The following is a 19681-nucleotide window of genomic DNA, read 5'->3' on the forward strand; positions in this document are numbered from 1 at the left end:
TTCTGTCGACAGCTGCGGAGAGCGCTGCCCCTATGGCAGTCATGGTCCGCAGTGTGAGCAAGGCTGCCCGTGTCAGAATGGAGGTTCGTGCCACCACATCACCGGAGATTGTTCCTGCCCTGCAGGGTGGACCGTAAGTTACTTAACTAACAGAGGTAGTGGCGGCAGAAAAAACTCCAGGGTCAATTTGTAGTCATGGGTTGGGTGACACTCAGCCCTGCATTAAGTCATCAGTTAAGTCAGACCCCTCTCGGGGTCGTATGATTTGGAAATTTAGAAACAGTCTTTCTCACCATTCCCGGGCCTTAAATGGCTCTCAAAGTGTACCAACTTGTTGGATTACCTCCTCAGACTTCTTCTGCCCAGGTGGAATGCATTATTTATGATCTACAATAAACTTCCAGGGAGCAAGGAAGCAGCAGACCACTTGATGATGTAAACATAGGGACACACAGTAGTGATAGGAAAGGTCTTTATTGTCATTGCACAAGTACAACGAAACTTTGGTTTCAGCACAAACCCGTTCAAGATTAGACAAACAAACAGTGTACAGGGTTACAGAACAGGAACGCTGATGGGTCGCCACAAAGATGGAGAAAAAGATAAAACTCTGTGGAAGGATGAGTAAAAAAAATACAATCTCGGAGCCCAGTCTGGAGTGGGAACAAACCTCCATAGCAAAGCACATATACATATTACAACAATCTCGAGATATCTAGTAACAGAGGGGAGGGAGTGCGGGGTCATGGTGGTTGGCCACAGCTCTCAGGCGCTGACCATCCTTTCATCACCCCTATGGGATTTGCGTCGAGGGCGTTGAATTGGGGGTGTGGAGTATGTATGTGTGTGGCGTATATTTTTGTGGATGCATGTTTGTGTGTAAGCCTGCAGTGTGTCTCTGTTCCGCGGCCTTGATGTCATGCAGTTGCTAGTCCAAAGTCAACAACAACAGGTGTGTGTCTATGAGAGACAAGAAGGGAGTTTGTTGTGTCTTCGCCGCACTGTCCTTCGGGAAAGTCTCCAAGCCAGGGAGACAATCCAAGTTCGAATGTTTTATATACGAGTGAAAATAAAATTAGCTTTTCACTCTAAATTGTCTATGACTGGTCCTCAAAATCTGCGGGGCAGACAGTCCGATGTGATCCAAAATCACAAGAGTGTCCACAGTTCTTCCCGCATCCTCCAATCCTTTGTGACAGCTTTGAGGTACTTTGAAGACTGCCAGCAACTTCCAATTTGTGGACAAACCAGAGCAAGGCTTACTCCAATCAGCAGATGTCCTGTTGTCATAATTCCCAATAGGTAGATATCTTCACGTCCTCCACAGAAAAGAGTCGCCAGGCACGCGGCACTCCTTCTTCTCTCAAGAGTCCGTCGCGTGTCCAGCAACAACCGCTCCGTCACGACAAGCAGGTTCCCCCAAACCCAAGATCTTGTCAATTTCATTGAGGCCAGTTAAATAGTTCCAATGTTTAGATTTGGAGAGTAGTGCAAAAAGAGGCAACAAAAAAGTCAAGACAAGACAAAGAAGCAAGCAGGAGAGATAAGGGAGAGGAAAGGGGAGCGCCCACCCTCCATGAGTGCCATAGATCACTGCGCCGCTATGAATAGTTTGTTATAATAACTAGTATCAGCACATTATTTTTGACAGCCTTATGCAAGACACATGTCCACTGCAGAAGACACCAGTTTTGACCAGTTATCTCAGGGAGTCCAAACTTTTTGACCTGGAGAGCACATTCTATCCAGGGGCCAAAAAGAATAAAATATCAATATATACAAATATATACACACATATAGCCTATACATAGACAAATATCCATCCATCCATCCATCTTCTTCCGCTTATCTGAGGTCGGGTCGCGGGGGCAGCAGCCTAAGCAGGGAAGCCCAGACTTCCCTCTCCCCAGCCACTTCGTCCAGCTCTTCCCGGGGGATCCCGAGGCGTTCCCAGGCCAGCCGGGAGACATAGTCTTCCCAACGTGTCCTGGGTCTTCCCCGTGGCCTCCTACCGGTCGGACGTGCCCTAAACACCTCCCGAGGGAGGCGATCGGGTGGCATCCTGACCAGATGCCCGAACCACCTCATCTGGCTCCTCTCGATGTGGAGGAGCAGCGGCTTTACTTTGAGCTCCTCCCAGATGACAGAGCTTCTCACCCTATCTCTAAGGGAGAGCCCCGCCACCCGGCGAAGGAAACTCATTTCGGCCGCTTGTACCCGTGATCTTGTCCTTTCGGTCATAACCCAAAGCTCATGACCATAGGTGAGGATGGGAATGTAGATCGACCGGTAAATTGAGAGCTTTGCCTTCCGGCTCAGCTCCTTCTTCACCACAACGGATCGATACAGCGTCCGCATTACTGAAGACGCCGCACCGATCCGCCTGTCGATCTCACGATCCACTCTTCCCTCACTCGTGAACAAGACTCCGAGGTACTTGAACTCCTCCACTTGGGGCAGGGTTTCCTCCCCAAACCGGAGATGACACTCCACCCTTTTCCGGGCGAGAACCATGGACTCGGACTTGGAGGTTCTGATTCTCATCCCAGTCGCTTCACACTCGGTTGCGAACCGATCCAGCGAGAGTTGAAGATCCTGGCCAGATGAAGCCATCAGGACCACATCATCTGCAAAAAGCAGAGACCTAATCCTGCAGCCACCAAACCGGATCCCCTCAACGCCTTGACTGCGCCTAGAAATTCTGTCCATAAAAGTTATGAACAGAATGGGTGACAAAGGGCAGCCTTGGCGGAGTCCAACCCTCACTGGAAACGTGTCCGACTTACTGCCGGCAATGCGGACCAAGCTCTGACACTGATCATACAGGGAGCGGACCGCCAAAATCAGACAGTCCGATACCCCATACTCTCTGAGCACTCCCCACAGGACTTCCCGAGGGACACGGTCAAATGCCTTCTCCAAGTCCACAAAGCACATGTAGACTGGTTGGGCAAACTCCCATGCACCCTTAAGGACCCTGCCGAGAGTATAGAGCTGGTCCACAGTTCCACGACCAGGACGAAAACCACACATAGACAAATATATACACTAAAAAAATATACACACACATATAGCCTATACAAATACTTATATATATATATATATATATACTCAACAAAAATATAAACACAACACTTTTGTTTTTGCTACCATTTTTATTAGTTGAACCCAAAGATCTAAAACTTTTACTATAAACACAAAAGACCTATTCTTCTCAAATATTGTTCACTATTGTCTAAATTTGTGTTTGTGAGCATTTTTTCCTTGCCAAGATAATCCACCGCATCTGCAGGAATGTCCGCCAGAGCTGTTGCCCATGAATTGAATGTTCATTTCTCTACCATAAGCCGTTTCCAAAGGCGTTTCAGATAATTTGGCAGTACATCCAACCGGCCTCACCACCGCAGACCATGTGTAACCACACCAGTCGAGGACCTCCACATCCAGAAGGTGCACCTCAATAATCCTCTGAGACCAGCTAACAGGACAGCTGCTGCAACAATTAGTTTGCATCACCAAAGAAATTATGCACAAACTAGGAGAAACCATCTCAGGGAAGCTCATCTGCATGCTTGTTGTCCTCATCGGGGTCTCGATCTGACTGCAGTTCGTTGCCATAACCAACTTGAGTGCCAGGATCTGCACATCATTTCTGGGAGCTGAAAACATCCCAGTTCTTGCATGGCCACTACTCACCGGACATTGTCACCCATTGAGCATGTTTGGGACGCTGTGGATCGGCGTATACGACGGCGTGTTCCAGTTCCTGCCAATATCCTGCAACCTTGCAGAGCCATTGAAGAGGAGTGGACCAACATTCCACAGGCCACAATCAACAACCTGACCGAAGGAGATGCATACTTGCCAACCCTCCCGGATTTTCCGGGAGACTCACGAAATTCAGCGCCTCTACCGAAAACCTCCCGGGACACATTTTCTACCGAAAATCTCCCGAAATTCAGGCGGAGCTGGAGGCCACGCCCCCTCCAGCTCCATGCGGACCTGAGGCCGCTTTCCCACAATATAAATAACGTCTACAGGAAAGCAGTCCGTCTGCCGTAAACAGCAATGTTGTGACACTCTCAAACAGGACAATACTGCCATCTAGTGCATTTGATGAAAGCACTTTTGTGCGTGCCACACAGCAATGCATCATCAGAGAGGGTGTTCAGCATGGTTAGAAAGATAGTGACAGAGAATAGAACAAGGATGGACAATTCAACCCTTAACTCAACAATGAGTAGATGAGTGTTATGTGTGTGTATATGTGTAAATAAATGAACACTGAAATTCAAGTATTTCTTTTATTTATATATATATATATATATATATATATATATATATATATATATATATATAGCTAGAATTCACTGAAAGTCAATTATTTCTTTTATATATATATATATATATATATATATATATATATATATATATATATATATATCCATCCATCCATCCATTTCTACCGCTTATTCCCTTCGGGGTCGCAGGGATATATATATATATATATATATATATATATATATATATATATATATATATTAGAGATGCGCGGTGGAGTCCGCGGATTATCCGCGAATCGGGCGGATGAAATTAAAAAAAATTAGATTTTATCAGCGGGTCGGGTCGGGTCGGGCGATTGAAATAAAAAAAAATTAGATTTTAAATAGATTCAGGCGGGTGGCAGTTAAACCAATTCGGAAATATGATGTAGCGGCTAGCTACGGGGTGTTAGCCAATGGCTTTGGCTGGGGGGCGGGACTTCCGGGCAAGTTAGGGAAGTGACGTTGTTGACAGGAAGTGTTAGTTCGAGTTTTGCCGGGAAAGAGGGGAGACGCACATTGGAGCTGTTGTGTGGTTACATTGCATCTTATTACAATAAATACGAGACAAACGAATAAGTCTATGAGCCTACGTTCCTGGGAACATTACAATATATACATAGTTAAATGTTGTTACCCACATACGAAAAACGAGCAGGCACCTGCTGCATATGCCACAACAGAAGAAGAAAAAAAAAAGAGATGGACACTTTTACGGAGCGGAGAAGGCCCCCGACGCCTCGCCGGGGTCCGGGACCGAGGCCCCTTCCCCCGAGAGGGCCCCACCGGGAGCCGTAGCTTAGGCGATCCGCGAGAAGGGCCCGACGCACGTCCAGGGTCACCACCGCGCCCACCGCACCGACACCCTGCCTCGTCCGCCTTCGCCGCGGCCGGCGTCACGCGCAGCAGGTAAGCAGCTTACCTGCCCGCCACCCCCGTGGCCGGGGGCGCGTAACAGGGGTCACTCCGCGCGCAGTGCGCTCACGAAAGGGGTGGGGCTCACCCTGGTTGATATAGACAGCAGCTAGGACGGTGGCCATGGAAGTTGGAACCCGCTAAGGAGTGTGTAACAACCCACCTGCCGAATCAACTAGCCCTGAAAATGGATGGCGCTGGAGCGTCGGGCCCATATACCCGGCCGTCGCCGGCAGCGAGACGCGCTTGGAGGTGCGCTCAGCGCGGCTCCCATATGATTGCGCACTGGTGTGCGTCTGGGTCGTGACAGCGTGGCACGCGAATGTCTGTGCTGCGTTGGATCAGTCTCCTTTCTTTAACAGGCAAAAGCTTTAATGATTTAATGATTCAATGATTCCCGGGCGCGGCCACCGCTGCTGCCCACTGCTCCCCTCACCTCCCAGGGGGTGATCAAGGGTGATGGGTCAAATGCAGAGAATAATTTCGCCACACCTAGTGTGTGTGTGTGTGACAATCATTGGTACTTTAACTTTAACTTTAACTTTATAACCTCACTAATGCCTTGCATCGTCTATATTAGATATATAACAACGGGCGGGTGCGGGCGGATGGCGGGCGGATGCAGTTCTGATCAAATGTTAGATCGGGTGGATTGCGGATGGTTGACGACTTTCTGATACGGTTGCGGATGAAATAATTGCCTATCCGCGCATCTCTAATATATATATATATATATATATATATATATATATATATATATATATATATGAAATACTTGACTTGGTGAATTCTAGCTGTAAATATACTCCTCACCTCTTAACCATGCCCCCGCCCCAACCACGCCCCCCGCACCCACCCCCCACCCCCACCTCCCGAAATTGGAGGTCTCAAGGTTGGCAAGTATGGAGATGTGTTGCACTGCATGAGGCAAATGGTGTTCACACCAGATACTGACTGCTTTTCTGACCCCCCAAACCCCAAAAAAGCAAAACTGCACATTTCAGAGAGCCCTTTTATCGTGGGCAGCCTAAGGCACACCTGTGCAGTAATCATGCTGTTTGATCGGAATCTTGATATGCCACACCTGTGAGGTGGGATGGATTATCTTGGCACAGAAGTGCTCACTAACATAGATTTAGACAGATTTGTGAACAATATTTGAGAGGAATAGGTCTTCTTTGTATATAGTTAAAGTTTTAGATCTCTGAGTTCAACTCATGAAAAATTAAAAAGTGTTGCGTTTATATTTTTGTTCTATATAAACACTCAAAGTTCGCTATAATGTGGCAGATTGAAATAAAATGTATATTCTTTTACAACCTGTAGAAATACAAATTCTGGCAAGACACCAATGCAATGCGGGTTTGTTTTTTTGTTTTCGTCATTAAAAGCATGTTTATGTCCATTTTGTGTTGAGCTGTTTAAAAAAGCATAATGTTGAAAACAACTTTTCCTGAAAGCAACCTAATTGTCCAGTCATGGTAATAAAAACTCGAAAATTACATTTACTAACAATTGAAAATTATATCTGTCTGCGATTAATCACGATTAATTTTGGGTTAAATCAACACAACACAAGGGTAGAATGTATACTATCCATGTATAGAGAAAATACTTCATGCAGTGATGTAGTGGAGGGAATACAACCTGTTTGAGCCCACTGCAACACGCCAGCTATTTTGACTACCACATTCACCCAGTGTTGTATAATTGCAACAATTATATAACAAGCTCTAAATGAAATTTGATGCATCTGTTCCACAATAACTCCATATGTACATGCTCTAGACCAGGGGTGCTCATTACGTCGATCGCGATCTACCGGTCGATCTCGGAGGGTGTGTCAGTCGATCACCAGCCAGGCATTAAAAAAATAGTCCTAAAAAAGAGCGATCATAAATCTTCACTATGACGTCACTTTCGTCACTTGATTGACATTCACGGCACCCGAGGGTCTTCTGAGATGACGCTGGCTGCTGCCAGCTCATTAAAATTACCGACTGGAAGGCGAGAAACACTTTATTTCAACAGACTCTGGCGCCGTACCTGTCGTCAAAACTCCAAAGACCGACTGCACAGTTGCACAGTTGCGCTACCAAAATAAGAGTCTCAGAAAGCTGGCGTGCACAAGCTAGCAAGCTACGGAGTTTGCCGACAATGTATTTCTTGTAAAGTGTATACAAAGGAGTACGGAAGCTGGACAAATAAGATGCCAAAAACCAACCACTTTCATGTGGTATTGGACAGAAAGGAGGACTTTTTTTCTCCTCCATTCGAAAATGCGGACGTTATCAGCAACACTGTCTGATTCCTATCAATGCAAGTCATCACAATCAGGTAATACCCCAACTTATATTCTTGTCTTCATGAAAGAAAGGAATCTATATGTGTTAAACATGCTTGTATTATCTTTAAACACCTTTAAGTTGTTAACAATATTAACTATATGTATTAAACATTCTTGTATTATCATTAAACACCTTTAATTTTTTAACAATATTAACTATATGTGTTAAACATGCTTGCATTATCATTAAACACCTTTAACTTGTTAACAATATTAACTATGTGTTAAACATGCTTGTATTATCTTTAAACACCTTTAAGTTGTTAACAATATTAACTATATGTATTAAACATGCTTGTATTATCATTAAACACCTTTAATTTATTAACAATATTAACTATATGTGTTAAACATCCTTGCATTATCATTAAACACCTTTAACTTGTTAACAAAAACATATATTTCATAAATAAGTAAATATAAATGATATATATGAATGAGGTAGATCCCCACGACTTGATCAATTGAAAAGTAGCTCGCCTGCAGAAAAAGTGTGAGCACCCCTGCTCTAGACATTGTAATAACAACCAAAAAATATATAAACGACATTTTACTTACTTGAATCTGATGAATCCAGTCCAATGAATCAAATACCGTATTTTCCGCACTATTAGCCGCACCTAAAAACCACAAATTTACTCAAAAGCTGACAGTGCGGCTTATAACCCGGTGCGCTTTATATATGGATTCATATTAAGATTCATTTTCATAAAGTTTCGGTCTCGCAACTACGGTAAACAGCCGCCATCTTTTTTCCCCGTAGAAGAAGAAGTGCTTCTTCTTCTACGCAAGCAACCGCCAAGGTGAGCACCCGCCCCCATAGAAGAGGAAGCGCTTCTTCTTCTACTGTAAGCAACCACCCGCCCCCGTAGAAGAAGAAGAAGAAGCGCGTGGATATTACGTTTCATTTCCTTTGTGTGTTTACATCTGTAAAGACCACAAAATGGCTCCTACTAAGCGACAGGTTTCCGGTTCATGAAAAGACGCAATCTCTCCATCCGCACACGGACTACTATTTCACAGCAACTGCCTAAAGACTTTCAAGAAAAGCTGGCTACTTTCCGTGCATATTGTAAAAACAAGATAGCTGAAAAAAAGATCCGGCCAGAGAACATTATCAACATGGACGAGGTTCCACTGACTTTTGATATTCCTGTGAACCGCACTGTGGATACAACGGGAGCACGTACGGTGAATATTCGCACCACAGGGAATGAGAAGTCATCCTTCACTGTGGTTCTAGCTTGCCATGCTAATGGCCAGAAACTTCCATCCATGGTGATATTCAAAAGGAAGACCTTGCCAAAAGAGACCTTTCCAGCCGGCGTCATCATAAAAGCTAACTCGAAGGGATGGATGGATGAAGAAAAGATGAGCGAGTGGTTAAGGGAAGTTTACGCGAAGAGGCCGGGTGGCTTTTTTCACGCAGCTCCGTCCATGTTGATATACGACTCCATGCGCGCCCACATCACGCTGGTTTTTAATATATTATTAAAGTTTAACTGACCTATCTGACTGTTTTTTTGACATTCCCTGTAGCGCAGTTAGATGCGGCTTATAACACGGGGCGGCTTATAGGTGGACAAAGTTTTGAAATATGCCGTTCATTGAAGGCGCGGCTTATAACACGGGGCGGCTTATGGTGCGGAAAATACGGTAGATGTTGTTCGAAGGAAACCTTGAGAGGTTGTGTGAGTTCATGGCCAGAAGGTGTGACTTATAAACAAATGTACGATCTAATAGCCTTGTGAGACTGAACAATAGGACCCAATGACTATGTAAATGTGGTAATAAAATAAAAAAAATATAACATTGTTTTTTAGGATGGTTAAAGAGAGGAACCACCACCCCGGTCTGCCAATCCAGAGGTACCGCCCCCGATGTCCACGGGCAAAATATATGTTAGACAAATAAAATGTGGATATGGGTAGTGTCAGTGCCTATTTCATTCTCAATATGCTGAGGAAATGTGTTCCAACAATAGCACGGCTGTCATGGCAATGTGAGACGTATGGAGACAGCCAAATCACATGATCAAATCATTTCTCATTTGTGTTTGCTTATTGTGGACTACATGTACCAAGTTATATGGCAATCTGAAACGTTTGAAACAGTAGCCTAGAGGCTAATTGTCTCTCTAGTTTTCGGCGTACATTAGGCTGCTAAGCATGCCCTACTTATTGTTTACCATCAGAGGTGGGTAGAGTAGCCAGAAATTGTACTCAAGTAAGAGTACTGTTACTTTAGAGATTTATTACTCAAGTAAAAGTAAGGAGTAGTCACCCAAATATTTACTTGAGTAAAAGTAAAAAGTATGTTGTAAAAAAACTACTCAAGTACTGAGTAACTGATGAGTAACATACACACACATCATATATATATATATATATATATATATATATATATATATATAATTGTCGAAAGAAACCTGATTGCCCTCTCAACGGGGGGTGCTTACAAACATCAGTTGTCTACCAATCTAAGGTAATACGCAAGGACATTAACACATCCGACACATATGTAGGATTAACCGAGGGAGAATTCAAAACCAGATGGAACAATCACAAGGCTTCTTTCAGGAACAAAAACCGGCGAAATACCACAGAACTCAGCAAACACATTTGGGACCTCAAAGACAATAATGTTGAATATTCAATAACATGGCAAATTCTTGCATCCAGCACACCTTACAATAGTGGTAATAAAAGATGCAACCTATGCTTGAAAGAGAAACTGTTTATTATTTACCGTCCAGACCTGTCATCCCTCAACAAGCGCAGCGAAATTGTAACAACATGCCGCCATAGACGGAAACACCTCCTAGGTAACACATGAGCCAATCACCACGCCCCTAGGCCAGCCTGTACCCACCCACTCCGTGCCCTATATAAACCATGGTATGCGAATGCTCCCATTAAAATCTCCTGACGATTGAGGGTACCCCCCCTCACGAAACAGGCCTGTAGAGATGAAATAGTCTTGTGATTTTTTTTCCCACACATACATATATATATATATATATATATATATATATATACATACACACACACACATATATACATATATATACATATATATATATATATATATATATATATATATATATATATACACACACACATATATATATATATATATATATATATATATATATATATATATATATATATATATATATATATATACATACATTGATATATACAGTATATAATTTATATTTATTTTTTTTGCCGTTTTTGTTTACATGTTAATAGTGTTTTAATGAATATACATGCATGTTTAACACATATAGATTCCTTTCTTTCATGAAGACAAGAATATAAGTTGGTGTATTACCTGATTCTGATGACTTGCATTGATTGTAATCAGACAGTAGTGATGACAAACGTCCACGTTTTCAAATGGAGGAGAAAAAAAGTTCCTCCTTTCTGTCCAATACCACATGAAAGTGGTTGGTTTTTGGCATCTTATATGTCCAGCTTCCATATTCGTTTTTATACACTTTACAAGAAATACATTGGCGGCAAACTCCGTAGCTTGCTAGCTTGTTTGCGCAGGCTTTCGGAGACTCTTATTTTGAAAGCGCAGGCCCGATGGAGCGGCACTTTTATTGTGGAGACAGGAACTGTGCAGTCAGTCTTTAGGCTTTTGACGGGATGTACGGTTGAAATAAAAAAGGGTCTTTTTTCCTTCACACTTTTGATTGATTGATTGGAACTTTTATTAGTAGATTGCACAGTACAGTACATATTCCGTACAATTGACCACTAAATGGTAACACCCGAATACGTTTTTCAACTTGTTTAAGTCAGGTCATGTGACCGCCTGGCTCTGTTTGATTGGTCCAACGTCACCAGTGACTGCATCTGATTGGTGGAACGGAGTGAACGTCACCAGTGACCGTATTTGTTGAAACGCAGGCACTATGAAGGTCTGTCTGACAGACCAAAACAAACAAAGCGTGCATTAACAGATCGATAAAAATTAGTAGCGAGTAGCGAGCTGAATGTAGATAAAAGTAGCGGAGTAAAAGTAGCGTTTCTTCTCTATAAATATACTCAAGTAAAAGTAAAAGTATGTTGCATTAAAACTACTCTTAGAAGTACAATTTATCCCAAAAGTTACTCAAGTAGATGTAACGGAGTAAATGTAGCGCGTTACTACCCACCTCTGTTTACCATTATAACCATTGCTAGCGTTGGTTGTAGTTCCTTTTAGTCTTTGTTTTCTGATAGTACTGACAATAATCATGTGATTGCCATTTGTTGTGATATTGACGTACTTATTTTTAACCGTGATTTCAGTACCATTTCTGGCCACATTGTTACATATGGCTCCTTTAAGCAAAACATAAGAGTGTGAGAGTGCAGTCCATAGTGGATCTAACATTATAGTGTGAGTCCAGTCCATAGTGGATCTAACATAATAGTGAGAGTCCAGTCCATAGTGGGGCCAGTAGGAGACCATCCCGAGCGGAGACAAGTCAGTCTTATTCCTGAAAATAGCCTAATTTCTGTGTAAAATGGAGTAGCCCAGTCAATCGAGCTGGATGAGAGTCCAGTCCATAGTGGATCTAACATAATAGTGAGAGTCCAGTCAATAGTGGATCTAACATAATAGTGTGAGAGTCCAGTCCATAGTGGATCTAACATAATAGTGAGAGTCCAGTCCATAGTGGATCTAACATAATAGTGAGAGTCCAGTCCATAGTGGATCTAACATAATAGTGTGAGAGTCCAGTCCATAGTGGATCTAATATAATAGTGAGAGTCCAGTCCATAGTGGATCTAACATAATAGTGAGAGTCCAGTCCATAGTGGATCTAACATAATAGTGTGAGAGTCCAGTCCATAGTGGATCTAACATAATAGTGAGAGTCCAGTCCATAGTGGATCTAACATAATAGTGTGAGAGTCCAGTCCATAGTGGATCTAACATAATAGTGAGAGTACAGTCCATAGTGGATCTAACATAATAGTGTGAGAGTCCAGTCCATAGTGGATCTAACAGAATAGTGTGAGAGTCCAGTCCATAGTGGATCTAACATAATAGTGTGAGTCCAGTCCATAGTGGATCTAACATAATAGTGAGAGAGTCCAGTCCATAGTGGATCTAACATAATAGTGTGAGAGTCCAGTCCATAGTGGATCTAACATAATAGTGAGAGAGTCCAGTCCATAGTGGATCTAACATAATAGTGTGAGAGTCCAGTCCATAGTGGATCTAACATAATAGTGTGAGAGTCCAGTCCATAGTGGATCTAACATAATAGTGTGAGAGTCCAGTCCATAGTGGATCTAACATTATAGTGTGAGTCCAGTCCATAGTGGATCTAACATAATAGTGAGAGTCCAGTCCATAGTGGGGCCAGTAGGAGACCATCCCGAGCGGAGACAAGTCAGTCTTATTCCTGAAAATAGCCTAATTTCTGTGTAAAATGGAGTAGCCCAGTCAATCGAGCTGGATGAGAGTCCAGTCCATAGTGGATCTAACATAATAGTGAGAGTCCAGTCAATAGTGGATCTAACATAATAGTGTGAGAGTCCAGTCCATAGTGGATCTAACATAATAGTGAGAGTCCAGTCCATAGTGGATCTAACATAATAGTGAGAGTCCAGTCCATAGTGGATCTAACATAATAGTGTGAGAGTCCAGTCCATAGTGGATCTAATATAATAGTGAGAGTCCAGTCCATAGTGGATCTAACATAATAGTGAGAGTCCAGTCCATAGTGGATCTAACATAATAGTGTGAGAGTCCAGTCCATAGTGGATCTAACATAATAGTGAGAGTCCAGTCCATAGTGGATCTAACATAATAGTGTGAGAGTCCAGTCCATAGTGGATCTAACATAATAGTGAGAGTACAGTCCATAGTGGATCTAACATAATAGTGTGAGAGTCCAGTCCATAGTGGATCTAACAGAATAGTGTGAGAGTCCAGTCCATAGTGGATCTAACATAATAGTGTGAGTCCAGTCCATAGTGGATCTAACATAATAGTGAGAGAGTCCAGTCCATAGTGGATCTAACATAATAGTGTGAGAGTCCAGTCCATAGTGGATCTAACATAATAGTGAGAGAGTCCAGTCCATAGTGGATCTAACATAATAGTGTGAGAGTCCAGTCCATAGTGGATCTAACATAATAGTGTGAGAGTCCAGTCCATAGTGGATCTAACATAATAGTGTGAGAGTCCAGTCCATAGTGGATCTAACATTATAGTGTGAGTCCAGTCCATAGTGGATCTAACATAATAGTGAGAGTCCAGTCCATAGTGGGGCCAGTAGGAGACCATCCCGAGCGGAGACAAGTCAGTCTTATTCCTGAAAATAGCCTAATTTCTGTGTAAAATGGAGTAGCCCAGTCAATCGAGCTGGATGAGAGTCCAGTCCATAGTGGATCTAACATAATAGTGAGAGTCCAGTCAATAGTGGATCTAACATAATAGTGTGAGAGTCCAGTCCATAGTGGATCTAACATAATAGTGAGAGTCCAGTCCATAGTGGATCTAACATAATAGTGAGAGTCCAGTCCATAGTGGATCTAACATAATAGTGTGAGAGTCCAGTCCATAGTGGATCTAATATAATAGTGAGAGTCCAGTCCATAGTGGATCTAACATAATAGTGAGAGTCCAGTCCATAGTGGATCTAACATAATAGTGAGAGTACAGTCCATAGTGGATCTAACATAATAGTGTGAGAGTCCAGTCCATAGTGGATCTAACAGAATAGTGTGAGAGTCCAGTCCATAGTGGATCTAACATAATAGTGTGAGTCCAGTCCATAGTGGATCTAACATAATAGTGAGAGAGTCCAGTCCATAGTGGATCTAACATAATAGTGTGAGAGTCCAGTCCATAGTGGATCTAACATAATAGTGAGAGTCCAGTCCATAGTGGGGCCAGTAGGAGACCATCCCGAGCGGAGACAAGTCAGTCTTATTCCTGAAAATAGCCTAATTTCTGTGTAAAATGGAGTAACCCAGTCAATCGAGCTGGATTCGGCTGCGTAGCTGGCAACCTCAGTCCGGGAGAGGGGACTAAAGAATTTTAACCGTGATTTCAGTACCATTTCTGGCCACATTGTTACATATGGCTCCTTTAAGTAAAACATTTGAAAACTCTAAAACATTACATGTGTTTCAAAATATTTTGGTTTGATTTAAATTATGCTAGCAAGTGATTTACTACGAGTAATCACGATTAATCCAAATTCAAAAGTGTGATTAATCTGATCAAAAATGTATCATATCACAGCAACAACATACAGTATACAGTATTTTATTTCTTGTCAGTTTTACACACTTTCTTTTTCTGCACTTTGGTTATGCACAGTGCAATGAGCCAATAGAGTTGTAACTAAAAAGATGCTCAGTGGAGCGCAGGGCTCTGCCCTGATAAAAGTAATTAGGATCAGTAGGAGAATCCTGAATCACATCATCAAAAGATAATGACGTTATCCTCGGGTCATTGCTCCACACCAAATTTCATCCGAACGCTTCCACATCTTTTTGTTATGAATCTGGTAGCAACATTATCTAAAAACTCACTCCATCATTGTGGTGATGAATTTTGATTTAAGTGACGATAAATCTGTGTCAAAACATCCAAGTTTGTTATTTTAGTGATGTTGCATTTCTTCAAAGTGAGAAATGGGATCCATAGTGGATCTAACAGAATAGTGAGAGTCCAGTCCATAGTGGATCTAACATAATAGTGAGAGTTCAGTCCATAGTGGATCTAACATAATAGTGAGAGTCCAGTCCATAGTGGATCTAACATAATAGTGAGAGTTCAGTCCATAGTGGATCTAACATAATAGTGAGAGTCCAGTCCATAGTGGATCTAACATAATAGTGAGAGTCAAGTCCATAGTGGATCTAACATAATAGTGAAAGTCCAGTCCATAGTGGATCTAACATAATAGTGGGAGTCTAGTCCACAGTGGATCTAACATAATAGTGAGAGTCAAGTCCATAGTGGATCTAACATAATAGTGGGAGTCCAGTCCATAGTGGATCTAACATAATAGTGAGAGTCCAGTCCATAGTGGATCTAACATAATAGTGAGAGTCCAGTCCATAGTGGATCTAACATAATAGTGAGAGTCCAGTCCGTAGTGGATCTAACATAATAGTGAGAGTCCAGTCCATAGTGGATCTAACATAATAGTGAGAGTCCAGTCCATAGTGGATCTGGTTAATAGTGTGAGAGTCCAGTCCATAGTGGCTCTAACATAATAGTGAGAGTCCAGTCCATAGTGGATCTAACATAATAGTGAGAGTCCAGTCCATAGTGGATCTAACATAATAGTGAGAGTCCAGTCCATAGTGGATCTGGTTAATAGTGTGAGAGTCCAGTCCATAGTGGATCTAACATAATAGTGAGAGTCCAGTCCATAGTGGCTCTAACATAATAGTGAGAGTCCAGTCCATAGTGGATCTAACATAATAGTGAGAGTCCAGTCCGTAGTGGATCTAACATAATAGTGAGAGTCCAGTCCATAGTGGATCTAACATAATAGTGAGAGTCCAGTCCACAGTGGATCTAACATAATAGTGTGAAGAGTCCAGTCCATAGTGGATATAACATAATAGTGTGAGAGTGCAGTCCATAATGGATTTAACATAATAGTGAGAGTCCAGTCCATAGTGGATCTAACATAATAGTGAGAGTCCAGTCCATAGTGGATCTAACGTAATAGTCAGAGTCCAGTCCATAGTGGATCTAACATAATAGTGAGAGTCCAGTCCGTAGTGGATCTAACATAATAGTGAGAGTCCAGTCCATAGTGGATCTAACATAATAGTGAGAGTCCAGTCCATAGTGGATCTAACATAATAGTGAGAGTCCAGTCCATAGTGGATCTACCATAATAGTGTGAGAGTTCAGTCCATAGTGGATCTAACATAATAGTGAGAGTCCAGTCCATAGTGGATCTAACATAATAGTGAGAGTCCAGTCCATAATGGATCTAACATAATAGTGAGAGTCCAGTCCATAGTGGATCTAACATAATAGTGAGAGTTCAGTCCATAGTGGATCTAACATAATAGTGTGAGAGTTCAGTCCATAGTGGATCTAACATAATAGTGAAAGTCCAGTCCATAGTGGATCTAACATAATAGTGGGAGTCTAGTCCACAGTGGATCTAACATAATAGTGAGAGTCAAGTCCATAGTGGATCTAACATAATAGTGAGAGTCCAGTCCATAGTGGATCTAACATAATAGCGAGAGTCCAGTCCATAGTGGATCTAACATAATAGTGAGAGTCCAGTCCATAGTGGATCTAACATAATAGTGAGAGTCCAGTCCATAGTGGATCTGATATAATAGTGTGAGAGTCCAGTCCATAGTGGATCTAATATAACAGTGTGAGAGTCCAGTCCATAGTGGATCTAACATAATAGTGTGAGAGTCCAGTCCATAGTGGATCTAACATAATAGTGTGAAGAGTCCAGTCCATAGTGGATCTAACATAATAGTGAGAGTCCAGTCCATAGTGGATCTAACATAATAGTGAGAGTCCAGTCCATAGTGTCTCTAACATAATAGTGAGAGTCAAGTCCATAGTGGATCTAACATTATAGTGAGAGTCCAGTCCATAGTGGATCCAGCATAATAGTGAGAGTCCAGTCCATAATGGATCCAACATAATAGTGAGAGTCCAGTCCATAGTGGATCTAACATAATAGTGAGAGTCAAGTCCATAGTGGATCTAACATAATAGTGAGAGTCTAGTCCATAGTGGATCTAACATAATAGTGAGAGTCCAGTCCATAGTGGATCTAACATAATAGTGAGAGTCCAGTCCATAGTGGATCTAACATAATAGTGTGAGAGTCCAGTCCATAGTGGATCTAACATAATAGTGTGAGAGTCCAGTCCATAGTGGATCTAACATAATAGTGTGAGAGTCCAGTCCATGGTGGATCTAATATAATAGTGAGAGTCCAGTCCATAGTGGATCTAACATAATAGTGAAAGTCCAGTCCATAGTGGATCTAACATAATAGTGTGAGAGTCCAGTCCATAGTGGATCTAACATAATAGTGTGAGAGTCCAGTCCATGGTGGATCTAATATAATAGTGAGAGTCCAGTCCATAGTGGATCTAACATAATAGTGAGAGTCCAGTCCATAGTGGATCTAACATAATAGTGTGAGAGTCCAGTCCATAGTGGATCTAACATAATAGTGAGAGTCCAGTCCATAGTGGATCTAACATAATAGTGAGAGTCCGGTCCATAGTGGATCTAACATAATAGTGTGAGGGTCCAGTCCATAGTGGATCTAATATAATAGTGAGAGTCCAGTCCATAGTGGATCTAACATAATAGTGAGAGTCCAGTCCATAGTGGATCTAACATAATAGTGTGAGAGTCCAGTCCATAGTGGATCTAACATAATAGTGAGAGTACAGTCCATAGTGGATCTAACATAATAGTGTGAGAGTCCAGTCCATAGTGGATCTAACATAATAGTGTGAGAGTCCAGTCCATAGTGGATCTAACATAATAGTGGGAGTCTAGTCCACAGTGGATCTAACATAATAGTGAGAGTCAAGTCCATAGTGGATCTAACATAATAGTGAGAGTGCAGTCCATAGTGGATCTAACATAATAGTGAGAGTCCAGTCCATAGTGGATCTAACATAATAGTGAGATTCCAGTCCATAGTGGATCTAACATAATAGTGAGAGTCCAGTCCATAGTGGATCTAATATAATAGTGTGAGAGTCCAGTCCATAGTGGATCTAATATAACAGTGTGAGAGTCCAGTCCATAGTGGATCTAACATAATAGTGTGAGAGTCCAGTCCATAGTGGATCTAACATAATAGTGAGATTCCAGTCCATAGTGGATCTAACATAATAGTGAGAGTCCAGTCCATAGTGGATCTAATATAATAGTGTGAGAGTCCAGTCCATAGTGGATCTAATATAACAGTGTGAGAGTCCAGTCCATAGTGGATCCAACATAATAGTGTGAAGAGTCCAGTCCATAGTGGATCTAACATAATAGTGAGAGTCCAGTCCATAGTGGATCTAACATAATAGTGAGAGTCCAGTCCATAGTGGCTCTAACATAATAGTGAGAGTCAAGTCCATAGTGGATCTAACATAATAGTGAGAGTCCAGTCCATAGTGGATCTAACATAATAGTGAGAGTCCAGTCCATAGTGGATCTAACATAATAGTGAGAGTCCAGTCCATAGTGGATCTAACATAATAGTGAGAGTCCAGTCCGTAGTGGATCTACCATAATAGTGTGGGAGTTCAGTCCATAGTGGATCTAACATAATAGTGAGAGTCCAGTCCATAGTGGATCTAACATAATAGTGAGAGTCCAGTCCATAATGGATCTAACATAATAGTGAGAGTCCAGTCCATAGTGGATCTAACATAATAGTGAGAGTTCAGTCCATAGTGGATCTAACATAATAGTGTGAGAGTTCAGTCCATAGTGGATCTAACATAATAGTGAAAGTCCAGTCCATAGTGGATCTAACATAATAGTGTGAGAGTCCAGTCCATAGTGGATCTAACATAATAGTGAGAGTCCAGTCCATAGTGGATCTAACATAATAGTGAGAGTCCAGTCCATATTGGATCTAACATAATAGTGAGAGTCCAGTCCATAGTGGATCTAACATAATAGTGAGAGTCCAGTCCATAGTGGATCTAATATAATAGTGTGAGAGTCCAGTCCATAGTGGATCTAATATAACAGTGTGAGAGTCCAGTCCATAGTGGATCCAACATAATATTGTGAGAGTCCAGTCCATAGTGGATCTAACATAATAGTGTGAAGAGTCCAGTCCATAGTGGATCTAACATAATAGTGAGAGTCCAGTCCATAGTGGATCTAACATAATAGTGAGAGTCCAGTCCATAGTGGCTCTAACATAATAGTGAGAGTCAAGTCCATAGTGGATCTAACATTATAGTGAGAGTCCAGTCCATAGTGGATCTAACATAATAGTGAGAGTCCAGTCCATAGTGGATCTAACATAATAGTGAGAGTCCAGTCCATAGTGGATCTAACATAATAGTGAGAGTCCAGTCCGTAGTGGATCTAACATAATAGTGAG

At 42.0% G+C, this 19681-nt stretch overlaps 1 protein-coding gene across 5 annotated transcripts in view; it reads left to right on the forward strand.

Annotated features, from left to right (window-relative positions):
- Positions 1–19681, forward strand: part of megf11 (multiple EGF-like-domains 11) — a 559910-nt gene that overhangs the window by 366813 nt on the left and 173416 nt on the right. For all 5 annotated transcript variants that reach the window (XM_061969469.2, XM_061969471.2, XM_061969472.2 and 2 more), the window contains one exon: positions 13–133. In XM_061969469.2, the coding sequence (XP_061825453.2) occupies positions 13–133 (121 nt within the window). The remainder of the gene's footprint in view (positions 1–12; positions 134–19681) is intronic.

The sequence above is a fragment of the Nerophis lumbriciformis genome, linkage group LG10, assembly GCF_033978685.3.
Source record: "Nerophis lumbriciformis linkage group LG10, RoL_Nlum_v2.1, whole genome shotgun sequence".
NCBI lineage: Eukaryota > Metazoa > Chordata > Actinopteri > Syngnathiformes > Syngnathidae > Nerophis > Nerophis lumbriciformis.